At 39.8% G+C, this 23,517-nt stretch overlaps 1 protein-coding gene across 1 annotated transcript in view; it reads right to left on the reverse strand.

The window, feature by feature from the left end:
• CYP97B3 (cytochrome P450, family 97, subfamily B, polypeptide 3) overlaps nt 1-23,517 on the reverse strand; it is a 107,674-nt gene that overhangs the window by 23,816 nt on the left and 60,341 nt on the right. The window contains exons 5-11 of the mRNA XM_010262321.3: nt 18,594-18,826; nt 18,116-18,289; nt 11,444-11,491; nt 11,306-11,365; nt 10,671-10,757; nt 10,471-10,559; nt 8,520-8,611 (exon numbers count right to left, since the gene is read on the reverse strand). Coding sequence (XP_010260623.1) covers nt 8,520-8,611; nt 10,471-10,559; nt 10,671-10,757; nt 11,306-11,365; nt 11,444-11,491; nt 18,116-18,289; nt 18,594-18,826 — 783 coding nt within the window. The remainder of the gene's footprint in view (nt 1-8,519; nt 8,612-10,470; nt 10,560-10,670; nt 10,758-11,305; nt 11,366-11,443; nt 11,492-18,115; nt 18,290-18,593; nt 18,827-23,517) is intronic.

The following is a 23,517-nucleotide window of genomic DNA, read 5'->3' on the forward strand; positions in this document are numbered from 1 at the left end:
ACCCCAAACATCTGAATGGACTAAAGCAAAAGCACACAACATACGACTATCAACTCTAGGACTAAAGGAAACACGATGGTGTTTCCCATACTAACATGACTCACACTGTAAAGAAGACAAATGACTCAAAGACGGAACTAATAGCTTGAGTGCCTTGAGAGATGGATGTCCCAACCAACAATGCCATTGTAGAGGAGTTAACGAAGTTGGACGTGCAACTAACAATCCTAGAGGTGTAAAGTGGGCCATGCCAGAACGGCACGGCACGGCCTGTGGATGGCTCACACTTTGCGCGGGCCATCACGGGCCGAGCCACCCTCCCCGGCGAAAAATTAGGGGGTCGGCCCGGCATGGCACGGGCCCACACCTGTGGGCCAAGCCTTGGGCCAAAGCTATTTATTTAAAAAAAATTGACAAAAAACTTAAAATTTTAATTTTATATGAATTGTGTATAAAATTGCTTATATATACAATAATTAAATAAATTAGTATAATAAAATTAAAAAATTATTTATTTTATTAATATATTATACACTATATTATTATATAATTATAATTTATATAATATTATATAAATATATATAAAATATACAATGGGTCGTGGCGGGCCATGCCGCGGGACGTGTTGGGCCATGCCGGCCCGTGGACCTAAAACCCTAGGCCCAATACAGCCCGCATGATTGTGCCAGGCCAAGCACGACCCGCAGAGTGTCATGCCGAGCCATACCGGGCCAGTCCAAGTTCATGCCGGGCCGAGAGTGGCACGACCCAATTTACACCTCTAGATGATCCACCACCGTCAAGATAATACAATCCACCGGTTTCATGCCCTCCAATCTTCTTCCCCATCTTGAGATCCTAAAAAACACAAAATGAAGGGAAAAATGCAACAGAGCAATTAAGGGTCTTAGTTAATTTACTAACATAAGATTGAATGGAAATTTAGGAACATATAGAACAAATGATAAAGACAGAGATGACATGTCAACATTACCAACACCACAGATGGGAGAAGAGGTACCATTGGCCAAGGTAACAGTTTGAGAGGTGAAAATTTCAGAGAGAGAAGAAAACACATCTGGAGTCCTAGTCATGTGATCAGAGGCTCTAGAGTCAATAATCCAGGGAGAGGGTTTGGATGCCAAAAAAGCTATACCTGAGTGTATAAGGGTGGCTGTATGTTGTGGAGTAGCCTAAAGAAACCACTCATACTCATCTCGCGATACATTCATCATCTCCTTCCCGGAAGCAGATGTAGATGTGGAAGGAGTTAGATCCGTCTGTTGGTTATCACTCGCATCAATCCTACTAGCAACTGCATGATTAGCACATGTAGAAGGTGGGCCATGTAGATCATAACAGAAATTCATGGAATGTCCTTCCTTGCCACAGTGTGTACACTTCTAGTAAAGTTGCCTCTTCCTTTATCACGACCTCCCCCCGAGTCACGACCACCACCACGGCCAAACATGAAACCACCACGACCACCTCGAGTTGCATGTCCTCCTCCTCTATTACTACGTCCACCTCCTCTAGTTACAATAAATACTAATTTGTCAGACGGTGTGGTACTCTCTGTGGATCCCAAAGAAATCCTACGAAGCCATGCAAATACTTCCTCAAGTGTAGGAAGAGCAGAACCTCCCAATTATTGTGCTCTAACTGGTTCATATTCTGATTTCAGCCCCACTAAGAACCTAGTGACATCCAGTTTCTCCCTCTGTTGTTGCTGAACCTTAACATCTAGAGTTAGAGGATGATAGACATTGAGTTCATTTCTAAGGTTTCTCATACTGACAGTACTCTTCTAGGGTTTGATTCCCTTGCTGCAGATTGAAATACTCCTGATAGAGCTGATACACCCTCGTAGTATTATCTTGTCCAGAATAAAGCTTCTTGGCATGTTCCCATATGTCCTTAGTTGTATCTAAGAACATAAAGTTGACACTTATTTTGGGTTCCATACAGTTCCACAACCAATGTCATAATTGGGGCATCTTCTTATTCCCAGTCATCAAACCCTAGAGATTCAGGTGATGGTCATCTTCCTTCACATGTTTCACTTTCCTCTTTGCCTTGAGAAAATTTTCCACTGACTTGGCCCATGGCACATAGTTCTCACCATTAAGTTTAATTGAAGTCACCTACACACCTAGATAGTCTGAGGGAATCATCACACCAGATTTCTGATCACTACCACCATCTCTAGTCGCTGCCATTATGTCCCCCAATGCTATTTCTAATGCTGAATTCTCAATTACCAAACAAATACTGCTGTCAAGACAACACTACAGCACTCTCCAAAACATTGATAACAATCTCACAACTATTCACAATCAACAAACTTGATGTAAACTAACATTCAGGTCAAGAACTTGATGTTTCAGACAGATTCGGCTACCATTCAGATAAAAAAAAAAAAAATCGATGTAAACTACCATTCAGGCAGTCTCGGCTACCATCCAGATTAAAACATTGATGTAAACTACTATGCAGAGATATTCGGCCACTCCTTTTAGGAATTTTTTTTTCTTTTCACACCACTACTGACAACCCAGAAATATTAGTCACCATGACAGCAACCCAACAACTCAAACAACCACACACAAACCTTCTTGAAACTGCTCAGTAGAGGGTAAACACCACAAACTCCACTACACGACTAGGGCTGTCACTCATGGTGACAGCAGTATTAGACTGATATCCTAGGGCTGCTGCACCTTCCTAACACTTGTAATAGGGATTGTGGCAGTCCTAAAAAAAATAAACAGGTGCCGCAGTTATCAGATTGTGTACCTCAGATTTTGCAGCCCAGAGAAGAGGGAGAGTTCACAGGATGGAAAACTTGAAGCCACAGCCTTCTTCTCCTTCGTTTATGGTTCTGATACCATGTTTTCACAGTTGTGTTTCAGCAGTTCGAACCAGTAGAGAAAGAAGAAGAAGAGTCGAACTTAGTAGGCTAAACCCTACTAGTCGACCATAAGTATGAATTATGTTCTAATTAGTGTACAAAGACTAAACTGCCCCCACTTAAGCGTGGGACAAGATGACTACATAAGTAATATCAGGACTGCCACATCAGCATATAACTTAAACATGAAGAAAAGACTAATCTACCCTTATTTGACCTACTCTAACACAGATGATTCAAACTGTTCTGACTAGTCCAACAACTGCATGGGCTTCACTCAGAAACTTTATTGAATTGCATTGATACCAGCTTGTTTTCTAGAACCAACAAAACCAATATTTTGTTAGCTTAATTCAAAAATAAGAGAACACAGAAAGAAAAGAAGAAGAGGAATAAAACTATAGAAAGAAGAGAAACTTTTGGAAGGGAAGCAAAAATTGGACATGCACCCCTCTAACAGAAAAAGAACAAAAACAGCAATAGTAAAAAGCAATAATAGCCATGACTGACCATAAATCAGATCTGAAAAGGTGTCTCAACACTACTAAACCCCAACAAGATAACTTGTTCACTAGGTGGTCTTCTATGGACATTTTCAAACCATTTGATAGGCTGAAATGAGTGAACTAAATGACTTGTAACTCTGTCTTTTAGTAAATGTTATTAAGTAGGTTACAAGGGTCCCGAGTAAGAGAGCCCCAGGACCCAGCAAAAGTCCCCCTCCCTTAGATTGACCAACGTTGCGGGGACTTGTAGGCGCAGATAGGCGCCATGCAAGATGAGCTTAGGCAGGTCAAAGAAGGCCGAGGTGATGCGTCCACCATTCAACCAGCCTCGTCGACTCGGGCGGAGGCCTTTGTCAACTCCACCTTGGAGCCCCTCCCACCAAACTTCAAAGCACCTACTCTCAAAACTTATGACGGGAGCACAGACCCAGAGGACTATTTGGAGAGTTTCCGTGCCCTAATGCTCCTCAACGGCTACTCCAACGTGCTGATGTGCAGGGCCTTCCGGACCACTTTCAAGGGAGCAGCTGGCAGATCGTTCTCAACACTTCCACCTTTGTCCATCAGCTCCTAGGATTAGTTTGCAGATCTCTTTCTGGGGCACTTCATGAGCAGCCAACAATGCCAGAAGACTGTCATTTCCATGATGTCCATTAAGCAGAAACACGGGGAAAGCCTTCGAGATTATATGAGAAGATTCAATCAGGAAGAACTCGAAGTTAAGGACCTGGACCCCTCGGTATCTATGACTGCCGCCATCAATGGCCTTCGTCTAGGACCCCTCAGCTGGTCCATCTCCAAAACCCCGCCCAAAAACAAGGTGTTCCTGAAAAAGGTACAAAAGTACAAGAGTAGCTAACGAGGCCGAGGCCAATAAACACCTCGAGAACTCAGAAACGGATCCCAATGAAAAGAAGAGGAAGGATAGAGACAGGCCGGCCGATGGCCCAAGCAATAAGAATAAGGAGAAGGTCGTCGACCCCATCCTTCGACAATTACACTCCCTTGAACGCTTGCTGAACTCACTGCTATGTGGCGCGATCCTCTCGGCCAACGTATCTAGGTGCCCCTAGGAGGTTTGGAAGGACCAACCCTCAGGACAACTGGTAAAAAAGAATTTCTTCTTCCAATTATGAATGGTCGATGGGTTGTCCACTACTTTTCCCCATCAACCTTGGAAATACCATAGCCCTAAGCCATCGGGATGCTTCCTTAAAGCAAATAGGGCCCAAAATATGTCCACTATTATGGATACCCCTCGGAGATGAGCCATCACCAAGACAGCCACAATCGTCCTAACATCGTTGGGAGCAAGTTGGCTAAGGGTCAGCTTGTAGTGGTTCAATAACTCAAAGATCAAAGGATGCAAGGGAAAACGCAGCCCAAAGTGATGGTAATGCTCATGGACACACACCTCACCCTCAGGGCAGCACCACGGCCAATCACCAACACAGGGGACTCTAATCCTATAGTCCCCCGAAATGAAATACTTCTCGGAAAGAGCCCTAATCTGTTCCCTACCGAGAATATTGTCTAAGTTAGAGCAAGGTTAATGCTCCAACCTAACACCTCGGACGTCGGCCTCGGCCTCCCCCTCTACCATTAGCCCTCCCATCTCTTTGGCCTCCACGATCTCTGAAAGTGCCACCACGTTCCTTGGGGCATCTTCTCTATGAGAAACCACAAAGCAATGCTGAAGGACACAGCCCCTCAGCCTCATTGACCCAGTTCTCTCATCATTGGAGCCAAAGCATTGTTGGTCGCACTCAGCCCTATGAGACATGACCCTCTCCTGGAGGACCTCCACACTAGATGCTCGAGTGGTGCCCTCGGAGCTGCTACTATCACTCCCACTACTACTTGAAGTAGAGGACCTACTCGGATCACTCCAATCGGGAAGAGAATAGGCCTCACGGCCAGAATCAGAAGTCGACATTGTGGAAGATGGGGCCATAACGAAGTGACAACTGGTTGGATAAAGGACTAGAAAATAGCCTAATGGGAGCCGAGGTGGTCTAGGGAGACTTCAAGCGAGCGCATTGTGGAATATAAGAGAACCTTCCCCATCTTCCCCCTCCTTTTAAAGGAAAATGAACCGTAGAGATTCACTCCATCCGATAGCCACAAGTGAATCGCCTCGCCAGCCAACGCCAACAACCTCCACATGGCTCGACCTCAAAAGATGAAACGGCGTTGAGGCCCGAAGCCGATTCGTCCATCAACTCCCCAGCTCAGCATACGCCAAACCGGCGCGACAATTCGAACACCTGCCCCGTACACTGTCTCTAAGCAATAGAAGCCAGGCTCATCTCGAATATGATTTTCAATCACTCAATCCGATGTTCGTCCCAGACACGGTTGTCAAAGTCAAAGAAAGAACACTCGTACGAGACACGGTGACTCAGCTACAATCACGACCATCAGTTCTGATCGCAACTCGTGAACATTAAAGCTCTGCAAGACTCACAAACATTAAAGCCCGCGAGTCAGCATGAATCACTTGGTACCCTCGGCCTCAGCCTCGAAAATGAGGGGCAAGTGATATGGGTATATTTGGTCGGCTCGCCAGATCCTGACACATGGCATTGGACAGGGGTATTACCAACTAGCAACTATTCATTAAGGGCACTCAGGTAATTTCCGCCCTTAATGGTTCATCGAGCACTTAATGTGGGTGCACATCCTAGGTGCACTTACTCCTGGGCCAGTAGCATGGGATCGTGACCGGCCTATGCCCCTTCGTATCCCCTTACGTGACAACGATACACAGAACGGTTACATGTTGTGCATTACTCGCCTACCAGGCAACTCCTACTATAAAAGGGACACTGCAACCAGAGGTACACACACTTACTGAAGCTATCACTTGCACCCTTGTGGTGATCAATATTCTCCTTGAGCCCTCGGCTAACTTGACTGTCAGAGTCCCCGCCCCTGGGAACATTCCTGGGCCTCAGACGTCTTTTGACTATTGATAGGTGGGACATCAGCCTTCGGACCTCGGAAATTACTTGGCTACCCTCGGCTCCAAATTTGGCAACATCACCCCCCCTTTTGGGTGGCCGAAGCAAGAGATGAATGTTCCACCTGTTGTGTAGAAACATCCATCTTCATTTCATTCCTCCTAATCTCTTCATTTCTAATCAAATAGAAAATATGTTGCAGGTTAAGTAGTTTCTCCCTCCCTAAAATCTAAGATCTAATGCTTTCATACAAAGAATCAAGTCTAGCAAGAAACTTGAACACCCTTCCTTCTTCAACTTGTTTTAAATACATCTCTTTATCCTCTGAATCTTTCCAATCAACAATAAGAGGGTGGTCAAACTCCTCCCACGGTCCCTCAAGTGTGGAAAAATAAGTCACAATAGACAGATTCCCTTGAATCAATGCTGCAATGTATCTATGCACATAAACAATTCAGGAATAGACCATATAGCCCTTTTGGTAATTCTCAAGCTCTTTTTGAATCTATGCACACAGGGTATACAATTTAGGAGATGCACAACTTTTGATTGGGCACTGCACAACTCCTTGTGCAGATCTGGTTTGTGTTTTGTCTAATCATTGCTGCAATGTCTTGGGTTAACTTGTACACCCTTGCATTGTTTTTCCTCTGTCCATAAGTGTTGGACAATTTTTCCCATATCTTGTGAGCAGTTGGATAATATTGGACTGTCCTAGCAATCTTAGGTGTCATGGAGGACAATCAAGACATGAAAGTAGCATTTTCCCTACACTTTCCATATGAGTCTTCCTACATCTTTGGTTCCTTAATCTGATCATTGATATACCCCAACAATACAGAAGTTGTGATATGAAGATTTGCAGAAAAAGACAATTCCTCGAAATTGTATTCATCCAACTTCACATCGGTAACTTGAAAACTAGGTTAATTAGGATTCTCCATGTTGAAGAAACCCTCACTTGACTTTTGGATTATATGTTGGGAAACCACAACCCAAACACCAACAAGAGTAAATAAAAAAGAGCTTGGGCTGCATCACTGATCAAACACTTAAGAGTTGTAACTCCTACTTTAACCATACTATTCTACTGTCAATAACCCAGAAAACTTCTGGGTCTGCTGTGTTTGACAGTCCAGCATCTATACCTGCATCACCAGGTCTCTCTAGTAGTCATACTTGAAACCCTAAAAAGATGAGACTAGAATTAGGGCCTTCAAGAGGAAAAAAGAAAGGAACAACCTAAATAGAAGAAAAGAGAAAAAACTGAGCAGGATCTAGGGCGGATTTATTATTCCAATGCCATGAAGATTCTTAGCCCTAGATTAGAGAAAAGAAGGGAGAAGAGAAGATAAGAGGAAATTTGAGAAAAGGGGGCGGAAACTTATTCCTCTCCGGTCCCTTGTTGTTATTTAAATGAGAACACTGCATAAATACAAGGATTGACAAGCATGCCCCTGCTTAGGTGACACCAAGATACAGACATAAAACACAAGAAATAATAAGCCCAAGCCCCATTACACCCAGTAATAAAAAACAAATACATAACATAAATATAATAGGCACAAGCCCATACTATTAAGTCCTACAACACCTAATATGATGTTGATGCACTCTTTTCTCCCCATTTTTGATCTATCAAAATTTTCCCTTCATGACTTCCTCCACTAGAAGTGTTGTCATTCTTATTTTGATGGTTTTACTTGGATATGGATGGAGTAGAACTCTGCCAGTGTGGTTTTGTCTTGCACTAACAGTGCCAAGCCCCACACAGGATGAGGGTTGTGTCAGGTTGGCAGCTGGCATTAAAACTCATGCCAAACTCTTATGAACATGAATAAGGATGGATAAGATTATAAATCTGATAGTCCTCACAAGTTCAAATAAACTTCAGGCCAAGCCACCTAATGGAAAGAAAAGTAAATAACCATCCAGAAAAAAACTATCAATGAGAAAGGAAAAGCAAGATAGGAGAATGTTCTTCAACTTATTTCTTTTTCTTTTTCTTTTTCTTTTTATTTTTTTGATAAATAGTTCTTCAACTTACTTCAACCTAAATCTTTACTTAGCTATTAAATTAAAAACTTTCCTTCAAAATAAATCAAAATACTCCATATTCATGTCAGTGAGAAGAAATACCTGGAAGTACATCCGGTACAAGAGAACGTCTGATAAGTAGTGGAGGCTGAGGATATAGACGAAGAGCCTCCACAATAATAAGCCGTATGTACCTGCAAGCAGAGTCAGAATTTACAACATTTAGAGCAAGGAGTTCTTAATAAAAATATAACATCCCAAAGTGTAGAAATTATGCATCTTAGTTTATGAACAAAGCTATCTAATTCATGGAGAAAGAAAGAAGAAAAGAAACAGAAAAGGCCAAGGCAAGGAGCAATCCAATGGTAGTATGGAAGCTCAAAGAAAAATAATATGAAAATTATGAAAAGCAAACACAGAAGAATATGGTGTTTTAATCTTGTCAAAAATATAAGAATGTTGGAGTTTACTGATGAGAATAATATGCCTATCAGCCTATGCTTATTAAATTTGGTGATAGTGTTCTCATTAACAGATCTTGACATCTCCCAATCCTAGTAGAGGTTAATCTGTAAAAAGTGTATATGGGTACTACTAATAACAAAGTGAGGATAGAAATGTAAAATTTAAGAAAGAATAATTTAGTTATAAGAAATCAAGTGAAAATGTGAAATTTGAGAGAATAACTTAATTGTACAAAACAGAGTAGAAGATCAATAAAAATCAGCAAGGTTAGAGAAGTAAAAGAAAGAAGGAGAAAATTGGACTTATCAGTTAAGGCATGCCTAGGACATTGTCCTTAGGTAGAATTCCACCTCCTCTGGATCAAGTCCAGTGCATACAGGTATTGTAAGCATCTTGCTCCAGGATTCAACAGCCCTGGTGGCTCCTAGTAATCGTGCACTCAGAAATACTAGATCATACAAACCGCAACAATCTTCCGTCTTGATTGATGTAATGCATGAGAATGAAGAAAGATAACGAAGACAATTGTAGAGAAAGAATTAGGAGAGAAGAATAATTTTTCTCTGTGTTAGAACTTAGAAAGATAGATCCAATGGCATCTTGTGATAATAGACACCAAATAAAGAAAAGGCACCTATGAAAGGTTACCAAACTTAAAATCAAAAGACACTTTATAAGAAAGAAATTACAAATGAATAGTTGCCAATTTTGAAATGAAAAGTCATTAGCTTAAAACAAAAGACATGTTTAAAGAAACCTTATTGATAAAAGGTCACTAAAATTTAATTTTAAATTATAAACTATTTAAAATTATTTTGGGTAAATTATAGATTTGTTGGAATTTGCAAGCATGTGAGAAAACAAAAATACCCTTATAAAACTTTTGAATCACATAATTAAAAATAAAATAAATGCAACGTGATCTAGCCTGGATTGGTTGTCATGATAACTCTCTTTGCCCACAATACTCTTTAGGAGGATAGCATCATCAAGTTCTCACCAAACACCATTTTTATCGTTAACAGATCAGAAAATATTTTATTAAAATTTTCAAGAAAAATATAGCAAGAGTGCAGAAAAAAATAATACAGAACAGACAAAATGGCTCACCCAATCCAGATTTAAAGCACTACACATTGCCTATCATGCAATGCCTAGTAGCACCCAATACAGACCATAACTTACCACTGATTCAAGTGAAAGATTTAAGGGAAATATGTGATATCTACATGTAAATAAATAAATAAATAAATAAAATTCATCAATGGCAATTACTTATAAAATCTCTTTCAACCATGATTTTTAGTTATTAGAATGATTGCAATCTAACATCAAAGGGTATTTTTGATCAATAACTATGAGTATTTTGAACAATTATAAATTCACAGGTGCTTGCACATGTCTAAATAAGGTCTCACAACATACCATATATTTAACAGAACTTTAACTCCTATATTTGGTTCCCATCCTCTCGTTCACAAAAGAAGTCTTTTTGTGTGTGTGTGTGTTAGGTAGTGCAGACAAGCCATTTTGAAACACAACTGGTTTGCAACAGAATTTCATAGAAACTAAAGTTTTAGTGACCTACTCCAGTTTCTTTAGACATTCAAAAGTTATTGTCCTCTGACCAAGTACAGAATCAATTTCCTCTTGAGCTTTCTTCATTTTGGATGGATTCTGCATTGAAGTGATTCAGTATACATTTAGAATGAACAAAAGGCAATATGAATTTGTAGGACCTCATTCTGGAGATGGAGGCTTGTCATTAGAAGGCATATAGAAACATACTTGAGCGAGGAGAAAAACAGCCCATGTAAGAACTGCAGCAGTTGTTTCATGTCCAGCAATAAGCATAGTCATCAGGTCATCCCTGAGCTGTAAAGACGTCAACCTAAGAGATCATGACAGAATACAAGCATGCAATAAATGAAATTATAGTTATACTCTGGAATAATTCAGAAATTATTATAAGACACTTGATTCAGGACCTGTAGAAATCAATTCTCTACCAGATCCTCCAAGGCCATTTCTTGCATATGTATAGAAAGCAGTCTCCACACAACATTGGACAAGTTCCAAGAGAAGATACTTTAAAATCGAAAAAAAATAGAAAAAAAAAATTCTACTCATCAATCCAATATCATTCCTTTATAGTTTATGGGATGGAATACGGTGGATCACAGATCCCTCTGTACCAATGATAAGGTTGATCAAAGATATCTGGGGTCTTTGATGGTTGGACTGGATACAGACCAAACCTTCAGCACTTTTAGCATGAAGTAGCCACTCTCAGACATTAACCCATATTCCCATGCTTATCAGCAGGAGATTTTACCATGGCACCAAGCAAGGCCCCTAACCTGAAACAAGTACTCAATGCTTAAAATATTACCATCTTGGAATATTGGAGAATATATGTTTACCTGACGATCATCAACATCAGCTCCCCGCATATCAACTAGAAAACGCAAAAGGCTTGCATCCTGCACTACCCAAAAATAAGGTCAAAAAGAAGAACAAAGAGCATAGGATAAGAAATCAGGAAGAAAAATAATACTAACCTTCAGATTTAAGTAATCTCTTTGTTGCAGCTTTTCAACATCTGTTTCCTGCCACAGATTCATAGGATAAGAAATCAGGAAGAAAAGAACATATCACTGTTTCTACCTAGAGGTAAGAAAAGGGGAAAACAAAGATAAACATCCATACTTTGAACCTTGGACGGTATGTCTGTTTTATGAAGTAAGAAGATTTCAGTTCGGCTAGGGTTTTTGGACCTCTGTTACTAACAGATATTCTGAAGACTATTTGTATGGAATTAGTTTGGTGATTTTCTGCTTGGAAATCTGCTATCTTCCCTTCTTCGTGTACTGTTACAGTTTTCTGGTGAGGTTTTTCCTCTGTTACAGCTTGTCTAGTGTTTGTGGTGGTTGTAGTTCCTTTAAAAATGGCCACTGGAGATTCAGCATCTTCTGGTATTACTTCTTCCCAAGGAAACCTGAATGTAGGGATGGACAGCATGCACTTTCCTATGGTGATTACTCCCTTAGATGGGTTAAACTAATTAGAGTGTTCCAAAGGTATCAAATTGGATGTCACAGCTGGGGAAAAGCTGGTTACATCAACGGAAAGTCAAGGGGCCCAAATCTGGGTCTACAAAACATGAAAAATGGAACCAAGAAAACAGTACAGTATGTCTTTGTTGTTGGGTTCCATGCTGCCTCATGTATGAAAGAACTTCTGGGTGGACAATGTAATCTGAAGAGCTATACTCGAAGTAGCAAAGAAGAGAAGAGAACCACAGAACTGAAGAGAATGTCGAACTGTACTAGCCAATCGACCAGTCCTTTATTTATAGATGAATATAGTACAAGGTACAAGAAATTACTGGGATGCCCCTGATTAGTGATGGGACACCCAGATAACTTAAATCATTAAACAGGATTAGGCCCATTAACACAGGCCCAGTTACAAGATAAGTTAAACATAACAATGGGCTAATAAGAACTCTTATCAGCCGAACATCACTCTAACATTCTAACACACTGCATGTGAAATTTGGGAACAAGTTAAGGTAACTTACTTTGAACAAAGACACTATGCAAAAATCTACCAACTACAGGCAAAGTCCTCTACTTGCAAACTGGGTGACCATAGTCTTTATACTTATTATTCAATTCTTACGTTGGTTTGGAAGGAGCTGGACCACTATTAGAATATAGAATAGAAGAGTGATGATGATGCCAAAGCTTATAAGAAGCTTGTATACCAACAGTGCGTCTTTGCTTTTCTATTGGGGTTGAACCCCATCAATGAGTCTCTCCTTGTTCAAATTTTGGGAAGTAGTGAACTTCCCTCAATTCAAGAGGTGTACGCATTGATTCAATTAGAAAAGAGCAGAACTTGGTGACTTCTTCTGAGGGGGAACAGCCGAGTGATTTAGCTACAAAGGGAGGCAAATATGGAGGGAAGAATAGTGACTAAGAAAAATGGTGATAAGGATAAATTGTGGTACATTATCAAATCTGCCATCCTACTTCCTGTCTCTTTTCCCAATGCCGAGGAAAGTGGCCCAGAAAGTGGAAAATCTGTTGAGAGATTTCCTTTGGAAAGGGTGGGAAGAGGAGAAGAAGATTCACTTGGTTAGCTGGGATCAGGTTTGTGCCCCTAAAAGAAAAGGTGGTCTCCGGGTCAAGAGAATGAAAGTCTTTAATAAGGCTCTTCTGGGTAAATGAATATGGAGATTTTGTAAAGAAAGAGATAGTTGGTGGAGAAGTATGGTTGCAGCCAAATACAACACAGACTATGGGGATTGGGTGACAACTGCTTCTATGACCTCTCTGGCGTGCTCCATCTGGAAGGTAATCATGGAAGTCTTCCCTCTGATAAATAGGGGTCTTTCGGTTAAGCTGGGAAATGGACAAAGGGTAAAATTCTGGAAGGATATTTGGAGCAATAGTAGATCTTTAGCAGAGTTATTTCCTTAGTTGTACCAGATTGCAGAACATCAAGATATTTTGGTGGCTGACTGCTGTGAGGTCCGAGACCACATCCAGGTTTGGTGTCCTTTCAGAAGAAATTTTCAAGATTGGGAGCTGGACCTTGTTTCTAATCTGCTGGAATTGTTGTCCAACCAGAACCTGCACTTGCTGGAAGATGGCACCTGGAACTGGAATTGGTGTAATGATGGTATATTCTTTGTTAACTCCTTTGCCAGAAACCTTGCAAGTGGTCTTCAAGCTGAGTTTCCAGCTGAAAAAGTCTGGTGTCAGGTTGTCCCTTCAAAGATAAGTGCTTTGCTCTGGGACATGGCAATGAACAAGTGTCTCATCAAAAAGAATCTGGTGAGAAGAGGAATCCTGCTCCAGGACCTGTTCTGTGTGTTCTGTAATCAAGTGGAATAGATAGTAACCACCTATTTCTGCACTGCTCTGTTTCCACTACAATCTGGAACCACTTCTTGTTCCTCTGGCATCTCCACTGGGCTATGGCAGCAACTGTGTGATCTATTGTGGTGTTGGGAACAAAGAGGACTGTCCGAGGTAGCAAAAAGTGCATGGTCCTCCATCCCTGCTGCAGTAATCAGTACCATTTGGGCCAAAAGAAACAGCAGAATCTTCAAGAACAAGCATAGTGAAGTGGATCAACTAATTTCCTTTATTTTCGGGAAGTTAGTCTCCTGGACAGCTGCTGTGAAAGGGGTCCAACCAGGTCTTGGGGCCCAGCTGATTTCTGGTCATATCTTGTAATGTATTCTTGGTTTTGGGCCCCAGTTATGTTGGTTGACAGGCCGGTTATATTCTGTAATCTGGTTCTCTGTGAATAATATTTACCTTACCTTTTTCAAAAAAAAGTAAATTGTGGTGCACACATTGCCAAAGGTCCAGACATACCCAGGAGACTTGTTGGCAGCTTGGGAAGCCCGAGTGGGCTGTCAAGAATCAAGGTTCTAATATACCTACCCCAAATAAGTATAATTCTGCAAATCTGGCCACTCAAGAGTCTCAAAATAACAGCTCGACTGCTATTTTTGGTTGGTCTTAAGGAGGACATTATCAATTCCTTCTCTGATCACCTAGAGCTTTATGGTAGGACCCTCCAACAGATGGATAACTCTATTCCTACACCTTCTACTTCATTTGTGTCTACATCAGGTAACTGTGCTTTTGCATTTATGTGTCTACCCAAGTTCCTGATTCCCCTTGGATTATTGACTCATGGGCCTCTAACCATATGACTAGTACAAGTTTGTTTTCAGCCTTTACTCTCCTTTTCAGTAGGGATAAAGTGAGATTGACAGATGGATCTTTCTCTACCATTGCCAGTTAGGGATAAAGTGTGTATGCCCTCAACTTCAACTGATGTATTGTACACACGATTATTATGAATAAAAGTTCATTTATTCATTTGAAATGGGTTTGTTTACTGAATCACTTCGTAGTACATAGTAATATCATGTATGAAGCCACATGGTTATTACAATATGGACTTGAATGTTCAGAACCAATGGATAGGCTTGGGGAGTTTATTCGAACAAGGTTGTCATTCTCACACTGCTCAAGGTAGTGGAGTAGTGAGTATCAGCTGCTCAGGTTGTGACCTAAGGTATAAGAGTGAGTGATTGCAATAAATATTGAACTGGACCAAACGCAATGTGTTCCTAGAGTTGATATTGGTATTAAGCTGAGTATCAGACACGTCTACCTTTGATATGCAAACCAGTGAGATCCTGTTATTGTCAAATACCTAGATATGTAGGGATTTTCAAGAATGGGATGTCAACAGACGATCAATGTTATAGGATCTACCACCATGTTAGGACAGAGAGAATGCACTGTACAGCTTCCTACTCCTACGACTGCTATTTAACTTTGCTAATAGTGGGATTGCATGAATCCTCTATTAGGATTCATTAAAGGTGGAAGTTGGACATTATTAGAGTCAACTGTAGAGGGGTAGTTTGGTCATTTTGTTTTATGTTAAGAGTGTGATGCAATATCTGTTATATCCTGGTTTAAGTGTTGTGTCACACACTAAAGTAAGGGCGCAACTATCTTTATGTTTTAATTAGAAACCTATAAATATTATCTAGCCGACTAGAGAGAGATATCTTCTCTAATTCAAACCAGCCTTTCTCTTTTACTTCTTCTTCTCTTCTCTTCTCTTCTTTCTCTCTTCTTTCTTTTTCCTCTGCTATTTTAGAACTAAAGCCAGTATAGATCTGAATTTGTTCATGGTATCTAATCTACCAAGATTTTTTATCACCCTTTACCCTAGGTTTTTGCAGATTTCTCATTGATCACTTGGAGATTAGCAGAATGGATGAAAAGGAGTGATTGTTTTCTTCTAAAGGTTCTCATGCCTCTCGTTGGTGGTGCAGTGGTCGTTTCAGGTGGTTGATAGAAAACCCTCTAATTGATGGATCTGTTTCAGGAAGTGCAGTGAACAGACGAGTGAAAGTCTGATTTGTGTGGTTCAATAGGTGGGCTGCATGGGTGTTACAGTGTGAAACAGGTATTGATTGATTGCAGACCTAGTGCTATGTGTATTTGGGTGGTTTTGTGGTGTTGAAAGTGAAGAACAGAAGTGACTGTTATTGCTGAAAACTGTGACAGTAGATGTTCTCAGCAATAATCAGCCATTAGCGTGCAATGTGGCGACTAGTAAGTGAGGTAGTGTGACGTACTAGTGAGTGAGTTTTTTTTTTTTTTCATGCCAGCTAGAAATAGTAGTGAAGACAAGTCTAGTGTTATGATTTCCCTCGATTACTTGAATGTGTAGATGACCTCTACTAAACTGAATGGTGAGAATTATGTGCCTTGGGCTAAATCTATTGAAGTTTTTCTAAGAGCTAAGAAGAAGGTGAAGCATGTGAAAGAAGAAAAACCCCTAATTGATTCTCAGGGGTACAATGAGTTGGAACAAGAAGATGCACATATTATGACATGGTTATGGAATAGCACAGAACCCAAGATTAGTGTGAACTTTATGTTCTTAGATACAGCCAAGGATTATTCTATTTCTTTCTTTCCACATTTCCCAGCAAATGACGAAAGGGACACAGGTCCAAACAATTTTTGCTTTAACATTTCCTCCACATGTTGGCCATTGGGAAAAGATTTCCCCCAGGTTCCTTGGCTCCACAATATTAGTTGTAAGACAGCCCTATCCCAGTTAAACCATGTAACATTAACTTGTTCTCTTCCCTAGTAAATCAACTCCTTCCTTTAAGAATATTAAAATTTCAATTTTAATAATGCCATGTAAAACCCACCAAGTCTTTGTCTCACCTGCATAAGCACATCATCTGATCTTCCTTAATCATGTACCCTCTTAAATTCTGGTCACTAATACCAGTTTCTAGGACCAATACAATGACCAATCTGTTCCTCATCTGAAGGAAAACACCAATCAATATACCAAAGGATCTTGTTACATACAATCTCCTCCCCATCCGAATCCATCCCTTCTGCTCTAACTGAAATATGAAGCTTACTCCTATCCAAACACGCCCTTCATCTCATAGATCTCCTTATAGCTTCATGCCCACCATGACGCATGGTATTGTGATTCTTTGAAGTGGGAATGGTATCTTCTCCTTCAACTATGATTCACAAAATAAATATCTGCTTACAAACCTACAGCTTCACAATGTGCATAGAAGAACAGCTAGATGTCTCCCTACCCCACTAAACAGAAGATATATGGAATTGACTATTACCACCTCAAGGCTTCAGGATAAATGCTAACAAAACCTCCAAGACCATTGTCAATAGCCACAAAAAGTGGCCCTGTGTCATGCATGCTTTCAGACATCATGAACCATTCCATTATCGACCACCAGGTCCATGGGACAAAAGCACTGCCAACATGAGAGGAAGACAATGGTCCACCAGAAGATCAAGGAAATTGAACATTTACAAGTTTCTAACTCTCTCAAGGAACTGAACGGTATCTAACTTTGATTGGAAAATAAACAAGAAAAGCTCACCTCCTAACTCCTTGACTGAAGTTTGCCTTGGAAGAAAAAACACCAAGCAGGAAAATAGAAAAGATTTTTGAAACTCCTACATGTTCCTCAACCCTCTTCGTAACATCATACACCTAAATTGATTCCATTCCTCCTCTAATCCAATGTTTCCACCAAGAAAAATCCAACTACAGCATCTTTTAAGCAACACTTCAAAAATATTCCCCCTCCTCTATTCAAGCTATTGCTAACCAGGAACCAAAGTCACTGAAGTGCAAACCAAAACATTTTCTTGGAATTTTCTATTAATGATGAGGGATTGCTATATCTGTTTTGAGAATGCTATGTCTGTATTCTGAAACCATGCACAGTTTACAATTAAATCAGGGATTTCTCAAAAACCTCAAGCAAATGCGTGTACCATCATAGTGTAATTTGAATAAGTCAAATTTTGTTATATTGTAGTCTCAGACACTGTCTTCTTTCTGCAATAAGTCTAGGGGCAATAATATTGACACAGGCAATATGTTGAAAATTATATTATTTATCAATGTAGGATCATTCATACACCTTATCTATATTCCCCTGCCAATAAATTTACCATAGATTGTATGAAATGAATTTTATATGTGAATACACCAATAGGAAAATCCTGAAATGACAACGTGCTTCCAACAAATAAACAATGGCAAAGACATTGATGTTTCCCATTGACTTAGAGAAAGTTAAATACATTGAACATTCAGCTCAAATTTCTTCTTACCTCCCTGGTCTTTTTAGCATTACTTATAAGCCCATCAAGACAGTCATTAATAACCTTAAGATCATTTTGGAACTTTCGCTGCCTGGGAACCACCCACCTAGCTAAGGGAAGTTTCCAATAAGGAATATAAAAAGTTGATCTGTGTTCAGCTTCAAAAAGAGTACCATAGACTGCCTGCAGTATATTTTGGAGAAGCAAATTAAAAATTTATTCTAGACAATATCATTAACTTCAATGCAAAATTCAAAGTGAAAACAAGAGGGCTTCCATGCAAAGGGAGCTATAAGATAGAGTGAAATGGTGAAACAGAATTTGTGTAGCCAACCAGATATGGTTGTAATGAGCCTTTCCTGAGTTGATTTGAGTACATGAACTAGAGGATAGTCAAAAATATTGACCTAAAAAGTTAACATTTTTACATGAAGCAAAAACTATAAATAACAACATAATGGAAGTTTTAGAATTCACTGAACCAAACCTTAATCACAGGAGATTCTTTCGTGACAGAGCCGAAGTCATAGTTAAACACACCAAGCCCAATAATATCAAGTGCCAAACTTGAAAACTCTGCTTCAAGATCTAACACAATTTCTTCAGGCAAGTTTTCTCTTTCAAAAAGTTTCTCAAACTTTGATATGGTTCGTTGTGAGCAATCAGTAAATATTCTGACCATAGCTTCCAAGAATGAAGCATGGAACCCAGGAGCAATAACTGTAATTTATGGGAATGGAATTCAAATAAGAATGGCTAAAACAATATCAAGCTCCAAAATTAGAGAGCTACGAAATAAGCTCCAAATACTAGAAGCCAGAAGAAAAGAAGAAAAAAAAAGAATATTTATTCTTGTTAAAGTGAACCGAATAGGGGTAGTTTAGTCATCTCATGTTTGTTAAGTACCTTGCTTATGTGGCAGTTTTATTAGATATACTCTGCCCACACTTAAGTAAGGGCAGTTTAGTCTTTGTAAAGGTTATTAGAACTTAATAAACATTAAGGGGTCGAATGAACAGTGAACGAATCAGTTTTGACTAAACCCTCCTGTTCTTTCTTTCTCTTTTCTTCTTCCTTCTCTCCTGGTTCGGGTTACTGTAGCTGCATTCGAAACAATTCTGATACCTTAGAGCTATAAACTAGAGCCATTAATTTAGACAGAAGACTGTCAGAGTTCAAACCTGAAGCATACAATAGGAATCCATAAATAGAAACAAAGTAAAATGAAATAAAATAGCACAAGATTAGATGAACAAGTCAGAAGTACTATAGATATGAAACCTAGTAGGTAGACTATGGTTTCTATAAGATATGGCACAAAGGTGTGAAGTTGAACCTCTCTTTCTCTTCTTACATTTAATCTCTCTTACTCCATTTATATATTGCTCCAAGTCTCCACTTGATGGTTTAAATTATTTGGAGCAGTCTAAAGGTGTGAAGTTGTTTGTTAAATGGGAAATTTGGGTTACTGGGTACCTCACTATAAAGATTAAGGAACCCCAAGAGGAAGGTGCAGTTCATAAAAGAAGGCAGAAAGAAAAATGCATGATCATGTCATGGCTGCTGTATTCAATGCAACCTGCACTTTGAAAGAACTTCATGCAGGATGAAATGGCCATGGAAATATGGGATCAAACAAGGTCAATATATGATGAATAGAGGCATTTTGTTCATGCATATCAACTTCAAGTGGAATCTTCCTTTTGTAAAACGTTTTTGGGCTGATATTATTCTTGCCGTTTCCTGTCACATTAGTCACAATGTAGTGTTGAATTACCTGATGCTAAGCATTTCCAATGGCTTATTGAAAGGTTACTATGGCTTGATATTGCATATTCCGTTGCAGTCCTAAGCATATGTACTCTCCTAGGACTTCACATCTTGCTGTAGCAGAATGTGTACTTAGATACCTGAAGAAGCACCTTGGGAGAGGATTCCTTTTCTCCAAACAAAGCCACATCAAAGTAGAGGGGTGCATGGCTGTTGATTGGGCAAGATCTATTGATGATGGGCAAACTACCATAGGTTATTGGACCTTTCTAGGAAGGAACTTCGTTTAATGAGTAAGAAACTGTAGAGAGAATGGGCCGAATGGCCCATAGACTTTTTTTATCTTTTTGTTTATATTCTATGCTGTTAATGGGCCTTACTTATGTTATGTTTACTTGAGATTATTCGCCCAGTTAAGGGCCTCTCTGTAATTACTGAAAATTAAGTTTAATGAAAAGGAATTAGGGTGTAAGAGAGGATTACATTCGAAATCTTCCTCTGAACCCTATTTGCCGCCACCTTCTTCTTCCTCTCTCTCTCTTCTTGCTTCTCTTTTCTGCTGTTCTCTATCACTTTTCTGCACTATTTTAATCAGTCCATTTATTTCAGAAGGTTGTTTTTCTTCTTGGTATCAGAGCAGGCTCTCCTTTTCTCTTTTTTCCTTCTCTTTCTTCCCATACACTGTATGGAGAACTGAATCGAATGAGTAGTTAAAATTTTTTCTTCAGACCAGTTGTTAGTGGACTTTTGGAGAGAAGAAGGCTGTCTTTGTCATCTTTCCGACAGTCTCTGGTGTTTTGCCCAAAACCCTAATTAACTGGAGAATTCTACTTGCGGGCCCCACAGGGAGTTTGACCTTGGCGCTCAATGATTAAAAGGCTCCTTATTCTTCATCTTGAAGATCGATACAAGCATCTTAGTGTTCTGTGAAGTCTACAACGAGCGGCTGGATTTTTTCTGTTTCTCCCGGGTTCCGGGTGTGACGTAGTTAATAGGTACAACTACATAGAGGTTGGTTCTCAGCTTCTATTTTTTCCTGCCTTCCTTGATTGTTAATTGAAGTTGTTAGAAGTCCTTTTGGAGTGTTTTTAAGAAGATGGATACCTTGGGAGTTGAAAACAAGCATGTTGCCGAATCCGAACAGGTTCTGGGGGCTCTTGTAGACTCTCTACTGGCTGTGACAACAATCAAGCTAGATGGAACCAATTATCTGGCATGGTCACAATTAGTAAAGATTCATGTTTGCAGCAGAGGCAAGTGGGGGTATATCTCGGGGAGCAAGAAAGCTCATGCAGAAGATGATCCATCTTATGAAAAATGGATGCAAGAAAATTATACTGTCATTGGATGGTTAGTAAATTTGATGCAACCCCAAATCAGTCAACACTATTTATGGATGAATTCAGCAAAGGAAATATGGGATAGTGTTGCTGAAACTTATTCTCAGAAACTGAATGTGGCCAGGGCCAAATAAGCTGAGAAGTGATGTGAATAATTTAAGGCAGGGGGAGAGACCTTTAGCTATTTTCTTCATAATGCTGAAATCCCTTTGGCAGGAAATTGACTTGATGGAAACTGTTATCTGGGAAAGTACTAATGATGTTGAAACGTACAGAAAATTAGTAAAGAGAAACGGAGTTTTTGAATTCTTGACAAGGTTGAATCCCGAGTTTGACATCACAAAACAGAATATCTTAGCCAAGGATAGTGTTTCATTGTCTCAGGCCTATGCCTTGGTGAGTAGTCAAGAAAGCAGGAGACTAGTCCAAGTTCAAGAGGCTGGTTTCAATGACCATTTTGCTAATATGGGGCTGAAACCGAAGGGAACTACAAGAAGTTCAGGTGGTTCAGGAAAGAAGGAAGTTGTTTGTGAGTACTGTAAGAAACCGAAGCATACAAAAGAAGTGTTGGAAACTACATCCAAAGCTTCTTCCTCCTTGTTTCCAAAAAAGACTGATAATGTGAAGATAGGAAGTGCCAATATTGCTACTGGCCCAGATAATGATAGATGCTTAACTGAATAGAGGACTGCTAGTGAACAGTTAGCAATTATGAAGGCAGAATATGAGAAGTATGGAAGGATGATCAGTCACTAAGAGAGTGCAACCTCTTCTTCCAACACTCCGGAAAATTCAACTTGTTCTGCATTTGCTCATTCAGGTATACGGGCTTCTACCAATCATGCAACTATCTCAGGTAATCGTAGGATCCCTTGGATTATTGATTCCGGTGCTTCTGATCATATGACCAGCCTTTCCACCTTGTTTATTTCTTATGATTTGCTTCCTGGCTGTGATAGAATCACCCTAGACGATGGCTCTCTTGCTCCTATATCTGGCAAGGGAGCAATCAAGCTACAGACTCTCTGCAACTTCCTTTTGCTCTTCATGTGCCCAAACTAAATACAAACTTGTTATACGTAAGTAGACTAACTAAGTCTTTGAACTATTGTGTAACCTTTTTTCTTTCCTACTGTTTAGGATCTGGACTCTCAGAAAGTGATTGGGAGTGGCCATGAGGCGAATGGATTATATCTGTTGGATACTCCTGGACAAAGCCAAGGAAAACCTGGGAAAGCTGCCTTTAGATTTATATCTTCAGAGTTTGTCAGTCGGGTCGTGTTATGTCATTTTCGTTTGGGTCATCTTTCTTTTTCTGCATTGAGTCATTTATTCCCATAACTATTTAAGGGAATTAGTTTGTCCAGTCTTCATTGTGAGTCATGTGAGTTGTCAAAACATTGTAGAAGCAGTTATCCTTTGAGTAATAAAAGATCATCTTCTCCATTTCATATTGTGCACTCTGATGTGTGGGGGCCATACCACTTACCCTCTATGGATGGCTATAAATATTTTATCTTGTTTATTGATGATTTTTCACAATATACATGTCTATTTTTTATGAAATCCCGTAATGAAGTTCCTAGACTTGTGAGGCAATTCCATGAATTTGTTCTTACCCAATTTGATATTAGAATCAAAATTTTCAAATCCGACAATGCAAAAGAATACTTTGAGAAGAACCTAACCTGTTATCTCACTGATTTAGGGGTTATTCACCAGAGTTCCTGCGTTAGAACTCCAAAACATAATGAAGTTGCTGAGAGAAAAAACAAACACATTGTTGAAGTTGCAAGGAGTATCCTGTTTGCCTCACATGTCCCTACAAGATTTTGGGGGATGTTGTTCTCACTGCAACCTACCTAATTAACCATATGCCATCCAGAGTGTTGGGTTTTAAGTCTCCTCTTAGCCTCCTTCATCCGGGTAAGGGCCTTTTTCCAATTCCAATTCGTGTCTTGGTTGTACTTGTTATGTACACATTCCAAGTACTAGAGACATAAATTTGAACCAAAGGCCCACAAGTGCATATTCCTTGGTTATGCCTCCACATAGAAGGGTTATTGTTGTTTTGATTCAAAATCTGGAACTTAGTATGTTTCAATGGATGTCACATTTGATGAGTCCTCTCCTTTCTATGATCCTTCTCTGGAGAAGCATTGTTCAAAGGGGGAGAATTTGTCACAGTTGTTTGCTATCCCCCTTCTTGTTCCAGTTGAGTCTTCTTTTGAGCCTCCTTCTATTTCCAATGAATCAATAGAGGAACAGTCATCTCATGCTCCTTCCAATATTCCTATCCCT

This window comes from Nelumbo nucifera, chromosome 7, assembly GCF_055504915.1.
Source record: "Nelumbo nucifera cultivar China Antique chromosome 7, China Antique-T2T, whole genome shotgun sequence".
Taxonomy (NCBI): Eukaryota; Viridiplantae; Streptophyta; class Magnoliopsida; order Proteales; family Nelumbonaceae; genus Nelumbo; species Nelumbo nucifera.